Source organism: Melospiza georgiana, chromosome 4 (assembly GCF_028018845.1).
Source record: "Melospiza georgiana isolate bMelGeo1 chromosome 4, bMelGeo1.pri, whole genome shotgun sequence".
NCBI classification, from domain to species: Eukaryota; Metazoa; Chordata; class Aves; order Passeriformes; family Passerellidae; genus Melospiza; species Melospiza georgiana.
In genome coordinates, this window is record NC_080433.1 from 44430237 (window position 1) to 44446349 (window position 16113).

At 35.9% G+C, this 16113-nt stretch overlaps 1 protein-coding gene across 1 annotated transcript in view; it reads left to right on the forward strand.

Annotated features, from left to right (window-relative positions):
- Nucleotides 1-14419, forward strand: part of CAPS2 (calcyphosine 2) — a 29700-nt gene extending 15281 nt beyond the window's left edge. The window contains 12 exon segments of the mRNA XM_058022697.1: nt 357-441; nt 2847-2949; nt 2951-2967; nt 4065-4139; nt 5676-5771; nt 5886-5979; nt 7227-7342; nt 9378-9454; nt 9933-10096; nt 10624-10743; nt 11796-11892; nt 13133-14419. Of these exon segments, the coding sequence (XP_057878680.1) occupies nt 357-441; nt 2847-2949; nt 2951-2967; nt 4065-4139; nt 5676-5771; nt 5886-5979; nt 7227-7342; nt 9378-9454; nt 9933-10096; nt 10624-10743; nt 11796-11892; nt 13133-13308 (1220 nt within the window). The 3' untranslated portion in view covers nt 13309-14419.
- Nucleotides 14420-16113: the final 1694 nt, after the last annotated feature.

The following is a 16113-nucleotide window of genomic DNA, read 5'->3' on the forward strand; positions in this document are numbered from 1 at the left end:
TGGAGGTAAAGTTTTATTCTCTTAGTTGGAATCTGTGTCACCTGAAAAACCTGGAATAATGCGAGTCTCCTCAGGCTCTATTGTACTTACAGAATGTATTAGAAACAATACAGAAATAAGGATTTTGTCTGTAAACTTAAATACTAGAATTCTCATATTTATTACAACTAATATGCATAGAAAAATTGAGTGTGTAGCAGAGAATATTATATGTCTCTTTTTTATGCAAATAGACTCTATTAAAAATTTAAAAAATATTCACTGTGGCATGGGTAAGTTTGTGACCTCTGAATGCTGTCTTAAAGGGTAACTTCTTATTTGAAGTGCCTGCTATTATATATTTTGCTTGTTCTTAGCCAGTTTTTCATTGCAGGAGGATGTTGCTGCAGAGAGGAGAAAACAGGCTGTTGTAGGACAAGTTATGGTGGATCAATTATGTAGGTAAATGAATTTATAATGTAAATTTTCAATTTTCCCTACAGAAGAATTTAGATCCATTAGTGTTTGGCTTTTCTTGCTTCAGAGGTGTTTTGATCATCTTGTTCCAAATCTTACAAAGTCTTATGTAGTAGTATTATTTGCAAAAAATTCTTTAAGTGAAAGGCTTTTTAATGCAACTTAAAATATCAGTTTAAAGTGCCATGTGTGTGGTTTTTTTTTTTTTCTGGAAGTAATTCCTAATTTTATGCTTGAACCTATTTTAAGGTCTTTACAATAGCACTAGCTCTCAAAAATAACCCTCTTGTACCTCAAGAAGATCAGGCATCCATGTATTTACATATTTATAAGAATTTATAAGATCAGGCATCCATGTATTTACATGGATGCCTGATCTTATAATTACATGTCCTCAATATTTATTGTCCTTTCTAAAAATCTTAGCTCTATTAATATTTATTAATCCTTTATTAATAGTGAAACAGCATCTCTCAGGCATAAAGGAGTATTATACCAATGCTGGGCATGTAGGAAAAAAAGGCACTATTATAAATGAGTTGGTCCAGGTTGTACGGTACCATCTCCTGCCTTCATTGCTATCCCTTTAGCTTGAAGAAAGCATTGCTTCTGTGCAGAAAGATCCCTCTATTTTAAGCACGCTTTAATAATTCAGGGCTTTATGCAAGCTGTCTGGTTATGACAATATAAGAAGATGCAAGCTAGTTTAATATAGTTTCATGTTACTTTATACTTACAAAAAATGATCTGTGGGTATGTCTAGATTATTTTGCATTCTGTGCATAGTTTACGGTCTCTGGAGTCATCTGCACTGGTGTTCCAGCCCCTCAAATCCTGAGAATTTTAGGTTGAAATGTTGTTGCACTTCACCATTTTAGTTTTTATTTGTTTCTGTTACAGTGGCACTATATTGTTTGAAAGTCTATTAACACTTTTACACTGTTTAAAAGCTGACATGACAAGAAGGTTGCCTGAGGGAAACAAGACTGTCATGAAACACAATATTAAATTCCAATTTTAATCCTCAGGATTAAAATTATGGAACTATGCAGGGTTGAAGCCCCCAGTTTTCAGATAAGTGCTTGGCTTGTGTCATATCCCTTTAAAGATTATTACAGAGGTGTTCTTAAAAGTATGCTGGTTATGTTGAAGTGTTGTAGTTCTACTGATGTTGCATTAAAAGTACAGCCTTGTCCATCTTGGATCATGGATGCCTGTTCTGTGTTTTTCCTCCTTCTGCAGCTTTGCCTTATTTTTTCCATGTCTTCCTTCTCCTACTCTGAGCCCTTCTGTTGATAATGTCAAAACAATATTCAGTAGTGCTGCAGCTGCATCAGGATGAAGTTTTAATATAAAGAATCTCTCTGTTTATGTTCCAAATATAACTCTGCCAGTACTTCTAAACAAATTGGAATCAGATATCAGGATGTTAATCGGAAAAGATTAGTTCAAAACTGTTGCATGAATAAAAGCTATTTAAGGAAATTCAAAGGTATTTTGAATATTTTTTTAGTAGAGCAAATCTTGCAATTAAATCAGTGTAACTGATGTGTACAAAGATGTATCTGTATAGATCAGAGAGCAAGTTTAGAAAACTATAATAGCCATGCAAAATTATTTTTTCCCTTCTGATAACCATTTCAATAGCATAATGAGCATCTAATTTATTTTTAAAGGTTCCCTTCTTTTGTTTACTTGTTGAACTGATACAGAGAATATAAAAATGTTCAAAACCCAGTTAGTCCATTCCTATTTGCTTGTTGGGACTTTGAGATCCTCTCAGCTGTGTAGTTAACACTTTGGGGGAGGAAGTGCCAATGTTTTGGTTGGATGACAGATTGGATGGGGCTCTGAGCAACCTGGTCTAGTGAAAGGTGTCCTGACCTCAGCATGGGTTGGAACTAGATGATCTTTAAGGTCCCTTCCAACCTAGGCAATACTGTGATTCTGAGGTGATGTCACTGGCCCGTGCTAGTAAACTGATATCACTGATATTGGAGGGAGCCATGCTTAAAGAATATCACTGATGAAATATTACAGAAGTAGTAGAAATTATGAAAAACCCCACAAGCCTTCATAATAATAAGATTTATTTTATATGAAGATATATAAAATATACTTTAAATAATATGTATCTGCACTTAACATTACTACATAGCAGTGCATGGCCAGAATATTATTGCATATGTTTGATTTTGCGAAATAGACTTAAGAATTTGTAAAAATAAACAAAAAATTAGACCCACAAATTTATGCAATCTTAATGGATCACTCCAAGATTGTATTGCTGTATTATTCTTGGGTGTTTTATTTCCTGCATAAAAATATGTAAGACGTGAAATCCAACCATGCTAACAGTCAGAGGGTTTCTCCCTGCTCTTTGTGGTCAGAGCTGTTATAAGTGATCCAGAGCAGTCCACATGTTCTGATGCTTGCAAGGAAGCTCCAGGACTTTTGGGAGTTGGGATGGCACCAATGCATTTTAGAAAAAGGGACCCTCCATGAAACAAAGTAAGTTTATAAAAGTAAATTTTCTGCTATATATTTTTTTTTAACTCTGTAAATTCTGTTTGCTTTTCCAAATGTTCTGTTTTTGGCTTGGATCCACCAGCTTCATGTGAGGCCTTTTTTGTAGCTTTTCTGTGATTGTTATTGCCTAGTGAGGTAATAGGGACCTTTTTCTGTGAATTCTCTGTGAATTATGATTGATTCATAGAATTTATAAAAACTGGGAGAGCATTGTTAGGCTTATGTTGATATTATTCATCACAAGGATTTGCCAGCCTTTTCTAAGTGGTTGGATGCTTGCAATCCTTTCAGAGATTCCTATCCTTAGGCGCATAAATTGCATAAATATGCATCTGTAAATGCTAATGTAGACCTTCACAATAATCATACTTTTCTTTCATGTTTTGATTTCTGCTGCAATAATTAACCCTATTGGCATTTAAATGACATTCCTGGACTGTCAGCATTGAACTAGTAGCTTCAAGGACTTAAAAAAACCTGAGGAAACACTGTGATCCATAAAATTAAATGAATCTGCAGGTCTGAGTTTTGTTCTATTTTTCTCAACATTCAGGCAAGAATTTCTGCTTTGTGCATTTTAACATCCTGCTCTTAAGTCTTCCTTGTCAAATGTCATCTTTGTATTTTTAAAAAAAGGAAAAAAAGACAAAAATAACAGTCTAAATTTCTTACATCCATCACATAGACAAATCTTCATTTCTGGAACAAGTAATAGGGCCAATATAAAATATTTAAGTGGGTAAAAATGCCCCCACCTGGATATTTTTGCAAGAGAATGCATTGTTTCATGGAACTGTGGTGGGTGGCAGAGGTAAAGGTTAATTCTTTATGTAAGTGTATGTAAACAAAATTTCCCATTCATATCTATGTTCTCTGTGAATGTACTCTCATATTATATAATAACAGAACACTTTAGAGCTCTGAGTTGCTTTCTAATTCAACTACAAAGGATCATCTCCTCAGCCAGTTGCCAAGGATACTGTATTTCATGGTTTTTGCTGTTGGAAAATGGTTGAGTTTTATGTAACAATTATCTGGGAGCATATAGGTATCATTAACATGCTGCATTATTTTCACAGAATAAGGACCAAATCAGGACTAACTGAGAACATGCTCTCCAGCAAGCTACGCTTCGATAGTAGGATTATATCGAGGTAATCACAAATTTTGTGAAGTTTTTCAATGCTCTCAATTTGTGAATGAGGATCACTATCTTGAACTGATTAATTGCACTGAATATTTCTGCTCTCTATGTTGAAGGAAAAAAATATGTGTGGGTGTCCATGTGTAGTACAAATTTTGACGTGGCTATTGGATAGTGGCTTTACAGTCCCGCTGTACAATGTTAAGATCTGTTAGTTGTGTTATGTTACCATCATACCCATAGCTCTACTCAGGACAGTTACCACAGGGGCTGTCTAAAATAGTGCTTTTAGCTGTTGCATCTCAGTTGTTTAAAATTATTTTAGCCTTATCTTAGATGTGACAACTACTATAAGTAGTAGTGGCTTTGCAACTTGTTCATAGCTGCTTATGTATTAAATTTTAGAACATTCTGATTTGAATAGTGGTAGTAGAAACATATTTTTCAGTTTTGAAAGAGATGCTTTTCTGCAGCTGTGAGCTGTATACTTGTTAGACACAGCTGAATATTCAGCAACATACTTTCATATACCTCAATGAATGCAGTAGTCCTGGTGTATGTAATCCTTTAGTTAATCAGTGAAAATTATATTGGCATACTAAAACATGAAGCCTTGAGAGGTGTTTTAGCATTATGGAGAATGGAATATTGAATTAAAATACATGACTGTATCCACAACTTGAATTTCATGGTGGGTTAGAGAAAATAGTCAAAGAGCTCTTTAAAAAAATCAATTGTACAGCATGCAACATTGGAAATAAAATGGATACTGAGAGCAGCCTTGAGGAGAAGAACTTGGAGGTGCTAGTGAATGAGAATCTCATCATGATCTGGCAGTGTGCACTTGCACCCAGGAAACCAACCATGTCCTGGGCTGCACCAAAGAAACATGGCCAGCAAGGCAAGGGAGGGGATGTTTCCACTCTGCTTCTCTCCTGTCAGACCCCACCTGCAGTGCTCTGTCCACCTCTGGGGTCCCCAGCACGAGAAGGACCCGTTGGAGTGACCCACAGGAAGGTCACCAAGATCATCAGAGGGATGGAACACCTCTCTTAGGAGGACAGGTTTAGAGAGTTGAATTATCCAGTCGGGAGAAGGGAAGGCTCCAGGGAGACCCTCTTGCCTTCGACCCTTCCAGTGCCCACAAAAGGCTGCAGGGAAATTGGAGAGGGCATTTTTTTAAAGGGTGTGGAGTAATAGGACAAGGGGGAATGACTTCAAACTAAAAGCAGGCAGGTTTAGATGAGCTATTAGGAAGAAATTCTTTACTGTGAGGGTGGTGAGGCCCTGGAACAGGTTGCACAGAGAAGCTGTGGCTGCTCCATGCATACAAGTAAGTGTTCAAGGCCAGACTGGATGGAGCTCTGAGCAGAGTGGTCTACTGAAAGGTGTCCCAGCCCACACCGAGGGTTTTGGAACTTAATCATCTTTAAGGTCCCTTCTAACTCAAACCATTCTGATTCCAAAATAAATGTTACTTATGTTTGGGTTGAATTGGATTTATGTAGATGAAAAACATAAAGGTGCTTTTCAATTTTCCTTCTAGAAATGGTCATGATGCTTGTAGGGAGTTGATTGGATTTTTTTTCACGTGTGACAAATCCCTTACTGTGTATGAATTTTGACAGTTTGGAAAAAACAGGTAGGATTAATTACTTTTTAAAAGGGTTTTAGAAAACATATTTCACTTGTCCAAGCATCCAAGGAGCTTAAATAAATATAATTGCTTTAGTACCAGTTTTGAATTATTTCACAGGAAAAATGCCTTGCCTTTCATTCAGAAGGGAGTTTATCATCATCAACGTGGACAAAGAAAGGGAAAAGCTTATGATCTTAGTGACTTCTACGTTGTAAGTATTCTTCTGCTGAATGTAATATTATTTCTTTGGTGGTAATATTTGTATATTTGAATTGTAAATGGTGATCTAGCCTTCCAGGAAGACCAAAGTCTTCCCCTTAAGTGGCATTCTTTGAATTAAAGACTTTCAGAAGTCTGGATTGTTTTGTTGTCCCACGTTTTAGAGGTTCTAAATTTAGGTTTCAGATGAAGCTGTACTTTGCAGTTCTCCCCCTAGAGGGCACAAGACTGCTGACAGTCTGCACCTTTTTTGGACGAAGTGATCCACTTCCCTCGGGAAGGAGAATCCTGAAAGAGACCCAAGTACTTGCTGAAAGTAAATAATCTTTGCAAGGTCTGCTGGCAAACTCGAAGCAATGATTAAATATTTTTTAAACATGGAGAAATTGCAGGTTAATTGTTTTTAATCTACCGTTTGAAATGTAAACAACAGCTGTTTAGAGCAAGTGTATGAAACAATGTCAAGCTTTGTCTGCCATCTAATCTGGTGGCTGATTAAAAATCATATTGCACCTTCTGTATTGCTGTACTTCTGTAATGGGTAAAGGGTTCATGGTTTATAAATACTTGAGAAAGTTTTCAAGTACAGACTGTTTTCACCAAATTCTTCAAATGCTCCTGCAAATCTGAAGTTTGGAGGAAAAATCATGTTTGTGAGAAATGTAGAAAGTAAAAGATGTCAACATGAGTTTTAGTGTGTTTTGTCTAATCAAATGGCTATCCTAACTGCTTACACAACCACCTAAGAATTTAGAAGATGAAATAGATGAGTTATGATATGGAAGATAAAGCTACTTGTTGGGGTTTTCATGTTTTATTGTCATGTGTATTTCTGCAGCCTGCCGATGGAAGTGTGTTCTGAATAAAGACGCATCCTAAAGTTATCCATAAAATGTACTGAACTGAGTTCAGTGCCTCTTTGGGGTGATGCTGTGTCTGTGAATCTCCATATCTGCTATCATGCTTCCTGGGCTGACATTAAGACATGCAGATCTCTCACAAAGTCCAAGTGGTTGAGACCCTTGCACAGGAACAGTGTCTCTGTCTCCTCCTTCCAAAGTCATGAGTTTTGGAGACTTTATAAACCAAGCCTGCCCAGATATTACAGTTAGAGCTACTGCAATTTTTATTCTTCTCGGTCTTCTTTGCTTTTAGTTTGCTGCTTTTCTTTATTTCCCCTTCCCCTCTATGTATGAAATACACAACCTATTTTTAAGTCATTGTGTGCTTTACCAACAGGGAGCCAATCTGACTTTCCGAAGTGTCGATCATAACCTTCCAGAAAGTGTTAAGCAGAACCCTTTCTTCACCCTTCGTGTGATCAGTATTGATGAAGCAGCTATGGATTATCTAAAGTAAGTGCTCATAACTGCTTTTCAAATTACCTTTCCTTCCTTAAGCAAAAAAATAAAAATATTAGCTCCTAATACCTTATTGTTTATACTGCTTAAAGCAGAATCTATATTTAGGCTGTTGTTAAGGTAAATTAGTAATTGATATTAGAAGATTTTGCATAGTCCAGTATCTTCCTAGAATGGTAAGGAGTAATTTTAAAGAAAGGATGGAAATGTGAATCTGTTCTTTTGCTTTTTTTGAGGTCATTTATATACAAATCATATACCTCCTTTGTTTTAGTTTGGGCACTCTGCCTCTTGTCAACAGGCACGACTGAGCAGAGCCTGTCTCAGTTTTCTTTACTCCTTTCTGTCAGGTACTCATATGTGCTTGAGGCTAAGACCCCTCAGGGCTTCTCTTCTCCAGGATAAACAGTTCCAGCTCTCCCACGCTCTCCTCATATATCTTATACTTTGATCCCTTCCTGATTAGGAAGAGAATAATTTTAATTTCAATTAAATATGCTCAGTATCTAAAGACTACTTTGTTAGTAGAACTTGACTATTATTTTCTTTCTGCAATTGTTTAGACACCTGAAGCTTGTTCTCAGATATGGTAATATTCACTTAAAGTCCCTTTAGACTGAAAGCTTTGCAAAGGAGCCATAGTAAGCTAACAGTGCATAGAACAGTAAATTCAAATTTAATTGGTTCTAGAACTGTATAGTTGTGTGATGCTTAGTGCTAATTGTTCCCTCTTGGCTAGGTTTCAGTGAAATAAAACACAATATAGTTTAATTTCAGCTAGTTTATGTAAGACATTTTACATCTCAGAAGCCTATAATTCAAGTAAAGCAGCTTTTTCTATCATTTGTGGCTGATCTTATACCTGTGAAATTTGGAGTTGAATCAATGTTATCTCTGAATAGAAGAACCATAAAGAAGAGCAGCTCAATGGGTTGTTATTTTGGATTTTTTACTACCTGCAGTGGAATTGATTATTATTTCCTTTTTTATACTCTCACTGTATTCTTTCCATTGGTGACTAAGTTTCAGTCTATCTTTTTCTTCTGTATGAGGATGTTATTGAGCTCTCTATTCTCTGGTGCATAAGTCTTGAATTGAGTCCTCTTACCTTCATTACTCTACTGACAGAAAATCCTGTTCAGCTGCAGTCCAAAGTGTCTACTGCAGGTTCCCAGGAGCAGCTATGCCCTTCTGTCACAAACCATGAATCTTTTGGTTTACATATGTTCTAGAGGGAGTATTTGGTCCTCTGCAGGTGCTTGTTCACTTTCCAGTTTAGGTGATTTGATGAAGGTAAGCTTTTAGGGGCTTCATAATGGAAGGTACCCGAAGTGGAGATGAAAAGTCCTACTAGATAGCAGAGAGATAAGTCTTTGGCCTCAGAAAGCAGGAGTTTGTCATGGCAAAACACTGGTGAACAGGCAGCTCCGAGTTGACAGTAATGATTTTCCATTTTTTAAAATATTCTGATTAAAATAATTGTAGGACTTTGTTGGTTTGGTTTTTTTTTTTCTTCCAGTGGGTTCTTCCAAAATATTTTTTTATCAACCTCTATAGTAATTTTTGATGAAGGCTTGTGGGAAACCCTTCTCAGAAGGGAACTTAGCAGAAAAAACTCCACAAAATTTAATCATAATTTCTAGATATACTTTTGGTCTACACCTTTGCTATTTGTGTTCTAAAGAGAGATTTGAAAAGTATTATATGTTATTTTTTTTGTGGGTGATTAAATGTAATTGCTTCAACAAACTCTTCCAGTGGTATATGAGATTAGGATTGAACCAAACTTCTGGAGATTTTATGCATGGGAGGAATTATCCATGGTTAATGAATTAGTAGAGGCAGTTTAGTTAATATTGTTAGAAGAGAATTTCTGCATATCTGCAGCTGGTCAGCAAAAACTTTTGTGAGTGCCCTCTCAAACTTAAGCAATTGGATATTGTGTTTACAAGGGTAGTATATGAATTAAATAAGAAATTGAGTATGTTGGCATTTTTTTACCAATCAACATTAATTTTGACTTCTGTAGAGCTTCCTCTGTGGAACTCAAGGAAGAGTGTTCCAGGCAAGTGGTTGAAAACAGTGAAGTTTTCAAGAAAATTCAAGGTTTGTATCTACCAGAACTCATTCAATTTTAGTTTCTCTATCTTTGTAGAATAAAGAAGCAGCTCTGTGTCTCATAATGGAATTTCTTTATTCTTCTGAAGCAGTTGTTCCAAAGTTGCTTTGTATGGTAATCATGACATGTAATCAGTTCTCACAGAAGTAGGCAGTTTTACAGTCTGAACATATTGAGGGCAATAGCCATTTTTTCTTTCCTTATGTGGTCTGTTTGAAAAAAAGTTTATTAGATATTGCCTATTAGACATACTTTATATGGTTGTCACTCAAATGTTGAATAACTGGTGATTTACTTTTGGACTGGCATTTTTTCATCAAAGACAAGGGAGCCTGAATGCACGGGTATGTCTTTCTAACCAGCACCATCACATATAGATGTGGTGTTCTTTACTTCTCTATTGTCTCCATGGCAAGTGGACAACTTCAGGTAAATGTTGTGTCCTTTATTTCTCTAAATTCTCAGGTATATTCAGAGAAACACTAAGTAAAAGAGGAGTTCGGGTTATAACAGGCTTAGGAAAGTATTTCCGACAAATGGACAAGAACAGAAATGGTTTTCTCTTTCGGGCAGCCTTGAAAGAAGCTCTAAAAGTTTTCCATTTGGAAATGCCTGAAGGGCTGAGTCTAGCTGGAACTAAATGTGGGTATTATCTTTCTTAATTTATGGAATTGCTCATTTTCTTTGCTTAAATCAACCTGGGTTCTGCATGTTTTCTTTAGGTGGTATTTTTTTTCCCTTATGATATATTGGCATTTCTGCACTCAGTACTATGAGAAGTTCTTAAAAATGGAAAATGATATATTTCAAAAGATGCAATCTTTTTTTACATCAAGACATGAAGAAGCAAGTGTGATTGCAACCCATTTTTTCTCTTTAGGCTTTTAAAAATAATTTAGTTTATGCTCTCTACTTAGCTTTTTTCTTTGTTTTATATATTATGTTGTAAAAGTAGCTCACAGCTATCAGGACTGTGAATAATGTGAATTATGGTCATCAGTGACCCCTGACAACATGCGTTATTTTAACAAATCTCTGAGTGAGTATGGATCTAGAAGTTTGGGGGTTTTGTGAGAATACTGTAATGTCCTATTACAGCAATTGTTCTATTTCAAGATGTAGTGAAGAACTCTGGCAAAATATTTTTAAATTGCAGGACTTTGAATCCTTATGGCTTATTCTTGATGACAGCAAGAATGATAAGGTCGACTATGGAGAATTTACTCATGCCGTATTTGGAGAAATGAATGAATACAGGAAAACATCTGTAAGAAAAGTAAGTTTTATTGCAGATATTTTAAGTGTAGATATTTTGCAGTCTAAATTTGGAGCTAGTCACTCATCATATTCTAGTTGTTGGGTTTTGTTGTTATTTTTCTTAAGTTCTATACTTGGAAATTTACTTATTGAAGTTTCAGATCAGTTTATCAACAGAAAGGTAGATTAGTGGACTGCATGCTGTTCCATTGTTAAATTAGTTCATTTTAACTTCTAGAATTAATTCCTTTATTATTTTGAGTTTTCATGCATATGTGTTGTTCTTACAGTTCAGTCCCATGTATAAAGTGTCTGGCACCCCGAGACAATCTCTTCCAGAAGCCTGTGTCCTTATTCTGGCAAATGACAAATTTTGGCAAATCTGCATATGTAGAAGTGCCTGAAATAGGATGCAGCAATACCTGTCTCCTTTGAGACCAACAGTAAGAGTCATTGTATTTGTGAGACATGTTGTATGTGAAATGCCACTTGTTATTTGGCTATAATGTAATGTGCAGCTGTTTGCAGTATCAGACACTGATCACAAACCAGCAAAGGAGTAGCAACTGGATATCAAGATCAAGAAAAATGACAAATACTTTCATGCTTTCTATCATGGAAGATGTGACTCTCCTAGCTTTATGTATGGAGCATGTGTATTTGAGTAAACAGAAATGCAAATGAAGCTGCTGTTAGCAGTGCTCGAGAGGCTGTGGGGAGGCTTCTGCCAGAATGATGCAGAATCTTAATAATTGGAGGAGGCAGAAGGGAAGCAGCTGAACTTCTGTTTCTAAAGATGAGCTAGAAATTAGGGAGAGGAGACAATTTTTTTTTTTTGGACACACATTTGATTTGATGTGAAAACTGCTGAGGTAAAATAATAATGAAACTGCATGATCTAGAAGGATTTTCTGGTATCTGATGCCTTACATAAAATAGGTGAATTGACATCATCCATTGCACAAGATCTAAAAGTATGTGCTAGGTAGTTAAGTGTATTTGATCTTTTTATCTTTTCACTTTTTTTTTTTTCCTGAGATGCTAATATGAAAGTCTCTTTTTCCCCTGTAGGCCTATATGAAACTGGATTTCAACAAAACTGGGAGTGTGCCTATGGTAGATGTCACAAAATGTTACTGTGCAAAGAAACATCCTCTAGTATTGGCAGGTAATTCACATGAACAAACAAACAAAAATCTGTAACTACAGAAATCTTCTTGTTAGCAGAGATAGCAGATCCAGAAACTGGTTGGAAATACAAACTGTTTTCATATTTACTTAGACTTGAGCTGTTAGAGGGGAACTTTCTTCATCTGAATCGAGTCTCTCCAAACATAACTATAAGTAGTAATGTGTTCATATACACAATTTTAATACTTGCCCTTTATCAAGCTGCTAATACTGCCTGGATGCAGAGTATTTCTTTTTCCTACCTCTGTAAGCAGTTATTTCACAGCTTTCATCTGTAAGTTATCAGTGGCAAATATGATATTATCTTTCACTTAGTAGGATACTCTCATTTTCACATTACTGTTTTCCATCAAAATGTGCAAGGATTCTAACTGACATGGAATGTACTCAGCACCTGAATAATTTATTCAGAAGGAACTTTATTTCTGGGACAGGTTTGTCATCCTCTACAGAGGAAATGCTGGTTTCTTCATTATTTTTTACAGGATTCTCAAAAATGTTTAAAGTCTGATATTGAAAAAATAGGAATTTAAATACTTGTATGTCTATTTTAGAAAACAATACCTCCATGTAACAGTCACTGTGAAAGTCTCCATGATGTCATGACCTTTCTTTTTTACCTGTAGAAGAGAGGGGCTTTTTTATATTGCTAGTGATTTTAATGATAACACATGAAGCCACAGGGGGTATAGGGATACAATATATGATTTTTTTTCCAACGCTGTAATGCCATATTTTTTGTACTTGTTTCCTCAAAGAAATAATCTTGATTATTATCTTTATAAAATTTCTAAGACACAGATGTAAATTGCAGAACACTTTTCAAATGCCAATTTCCATCTTAAAGTTTTCCCAGAACTTTGAAGTTTTATTACAGTAAACATGCACTTTCTTACAAGATAACTTGAGAATTTTAGTTTACAAATGCATTATGCAGTCATTTGATGGAAAATATTTTCAAGCTCTCATAATTCATTGTGATTGGATGACCCTGTGTTTTCTGTGGATACTTAATTCTATCATGCTATTAAAGTAAGGTAATTTCTACAGGTGGTAATAAGTGAACCAATGACTTAATTCTGAAATCAGAATATTGAATTTATTAATGAAAAAATATTTGCACGCTAAAATCTGAAAGTTTCTTGCCTGAAATATATTAAATACTACATATTCACTCTTCTTTAAAATGTATTTAATAGAAAAATATACTTTCAGAGGCAAAACTGCAGAAGAAGAAATTAAATCATCATTTCTAGAAGCATTAGGAGATTCCTGCAGCAACCCCAGTGAAGTGTCCTATTCTGAGTTTGAAGATTACTATGAAGGATTAAGTTTTGGAATTGTGGGTGATGATGATTTTGTTAATATCCTAAGGAATTCATGGGGAATTTAGAGTGGAATACGACAAAAAAGAAGAAGGGACACTTTCTAAACAAGGAGTGACTAAGTAAGAGAGGATTTAATCTTGATGGGCATTACTTTATAATTGGTGTCTTAAACTGATATCAGGGACAGAAAACTTCAGACGCTTTCAGAATAATACATGGCAAATTTCATGGAGTGTCTGGTGAGTTCTGCTAGCCATTCTTCTAATAAAAATGCTCTTCGTGTATTTTCACTGGAAATTATTAAGGCTGTTTCACATACAAAAAGCCGTTTTAAAAAATATTAAAATAAAGTTTCCTATTTTAAAATAAGAGGGAATTAAAATGCTAAAATGCCTGAAGGGGTATATGCAAGAGAAAATTTTGTATTCTGATGCATTGTGAAAAGCTTCACATTTGACTGCGGAAATGTGAACGGTAGCTTTCCTTCAGAAATTTTCTTTTAACATTCTTTGTCTTGTTTATTTTTTCTCATGCTGGTACTTAGCTTGAAAGAGAGCAGGTCATCCTTTTCCAGTTTTGAGGATGTCTGCTGTACTGAAAGTGCAGAGATGTTCACAGCATTTACCCCTTGGCCTGTGCACCCTCTTGACTGATCTTGCTTTGTCATTTTGATCAGGCATCTGAAGCTGAGCATTGGATCTCAAAGGTTTTAGTAATCACACATTTATTTTATAATGCATATTTTTCTTTCCTGTATTTTGCTAAATGGTTTAAAAAATAATTTATATTTAAATATCTGTTATCTTTATATTGCTGGGATTTTTAAGCTAAAACATAGCAATTATATATTTTGTCAAACTGATATATAGCATCCCCTATCTATTCTGAAAGTATAAAACAAAAAATATTTTTAAAAGGCCCAAAACAGCCACCTCTGCAACCACAAAAATTAAATTATAAATTAAAATATTCTTTTCTATTTCAAATAGTTCTGACAGGTACGCTTTTCAATGTAATACATCTTGCTAATTCTGTAAAATTCTTTGTGTTAAGAAATAAAAATACACAGTTAATGAGAGAGAGACGTTGATTTTCATATGCCTGTCACTGAAATTAACTGTATGTTGAACTGCATTTCTTAAGCCTATGCAATTAAAATATATAACTTTCCTCTAAGCTTGTCTGCCTGGTTTTGAATTTATGGTCTGTTGTTAAAGCAATCTTCCTCTGAGACAGAATTTGTGTTTCATAGAATTAAAGGGCAGTCCTGGAATGGATGCTGAAATAAGGGGCTTTGGTCCCCTGTGGCTGGCTAGCATATTTGAGATTTAGTACTTCCTTGTTCTAATAACTTGTGTGTTTTTATGTCTGGATTGTTTGACCATTGTATGGCCTCAAATGTAACAAGTATTGGAGGTTCTATTCTAAATCCTCAAATGAGGGATCTTGGGTGGGTTCTTTTGGGGCTGCAAACGTCTGTACATGTTTTTTTACAGAGAAAAGCAGATTTTGTCAATGCATATTCTGAGCAAGAATTCTGACTCATGATTTTCTTGTTCCCCATTCTTGCTGGAATTTCTCTCACTGGAAAGGTTTTGTTAATTAGTATTCTTGGAACTGGTGATTCTGAGAAGGGCAGGTAATTCTGAGAAGGGAAACTTTAGCTGGTTGTAGAGGTTGTCTGCTCGTTAATGAGCAGACATTCAAATATCTGAAAAAATGCCAAGTCATATTTTTTTTTATTTTTTTAAAGAATCGTGCTCTATTTAGACTTCTTCACTTAGGAGAATTGTACCAACAGATAAAACTGTAGCTCAATTTAATGAATGAAAGTGATTGTGAAATGAGGTACTGACATATTTCTTTATGCAATGTTTAATTTTATTGTGAAGCTTTTAGGAAAATTGTTCCACATTTTCCTATGGAATAGAAAAATTCAAGACAAATAGATGTATGCTAAGTGGGCCTGCTTGTCAGAAGAAGCTGTATAAGTCATGTCTACTACAAATTTATTTTGTTGTTATCATGGAAATGAGGTGCTGTTATAAGAACATAGCTTTCATAGTCCTGTGTTTTTTTGTTTTTTTTTTTTTTTTTTTTTTTTTTAAGAAAGGTCCTTAACAGGATAATCTAAGATAGATACTAAAGGCCAGAATTTTCCTGAAAATGAAAGCATTACTGTTGTAATTATGTGAAACCTGCTAGCTATGTAATTTCTATTAACTACAAGGTCATTTACACAGGTCCTGCTTGACCAACTTTCTCTCCTTTTATGATCAAGTGACCTGCCTAGTGGATGAGGGAAGGGCTTTGGGAGTTGTCTGCCTGGACTTGAGTAAAGTCTTTGATGCCATTTCCCCCAGCATTCTCCTGGAGAGGCTGGATGCTCATGGCTTGGACAGATGTACTCTTTGCTGGGTAAAAAACTGGCTGGATGGCTGGGTCCAAGAGGGTGGAGGTGAATGGAGCCACATCCAGCTGTTGAACAGTCACTGGTGGTTTTCCCTGGGCTCGTAGTGGGGATAGTCCTGTTTAATACCTTTATTGTTGATCTGTATGAGAGAATCAAGTGCCCTCTGAGTAAGTTTGCAGACTGTGTGGGAGTATTGGTCTGCTGGAGGGGAGGAAGGCTCTGCAGAGGGATCTGGGCTGGATCAATGGGCCGAGGTCCTACACTTGGGCAACAAGGCCAAATGCCAGGTGCTACATTAGGGTCACAAGAACTCCATGCAGCACCACAGGCTGGGGACAGAGTGGCTGGAAAGTGGCCTGCTGGAAAAGGGCCTGGGGGTGCTGGTTGGCAGCAACCAAACAGGAACCATTGTGTGCCCAGGTGGCCAAGAAGGTCAGTGGCATTCTGGCCTGTGTCA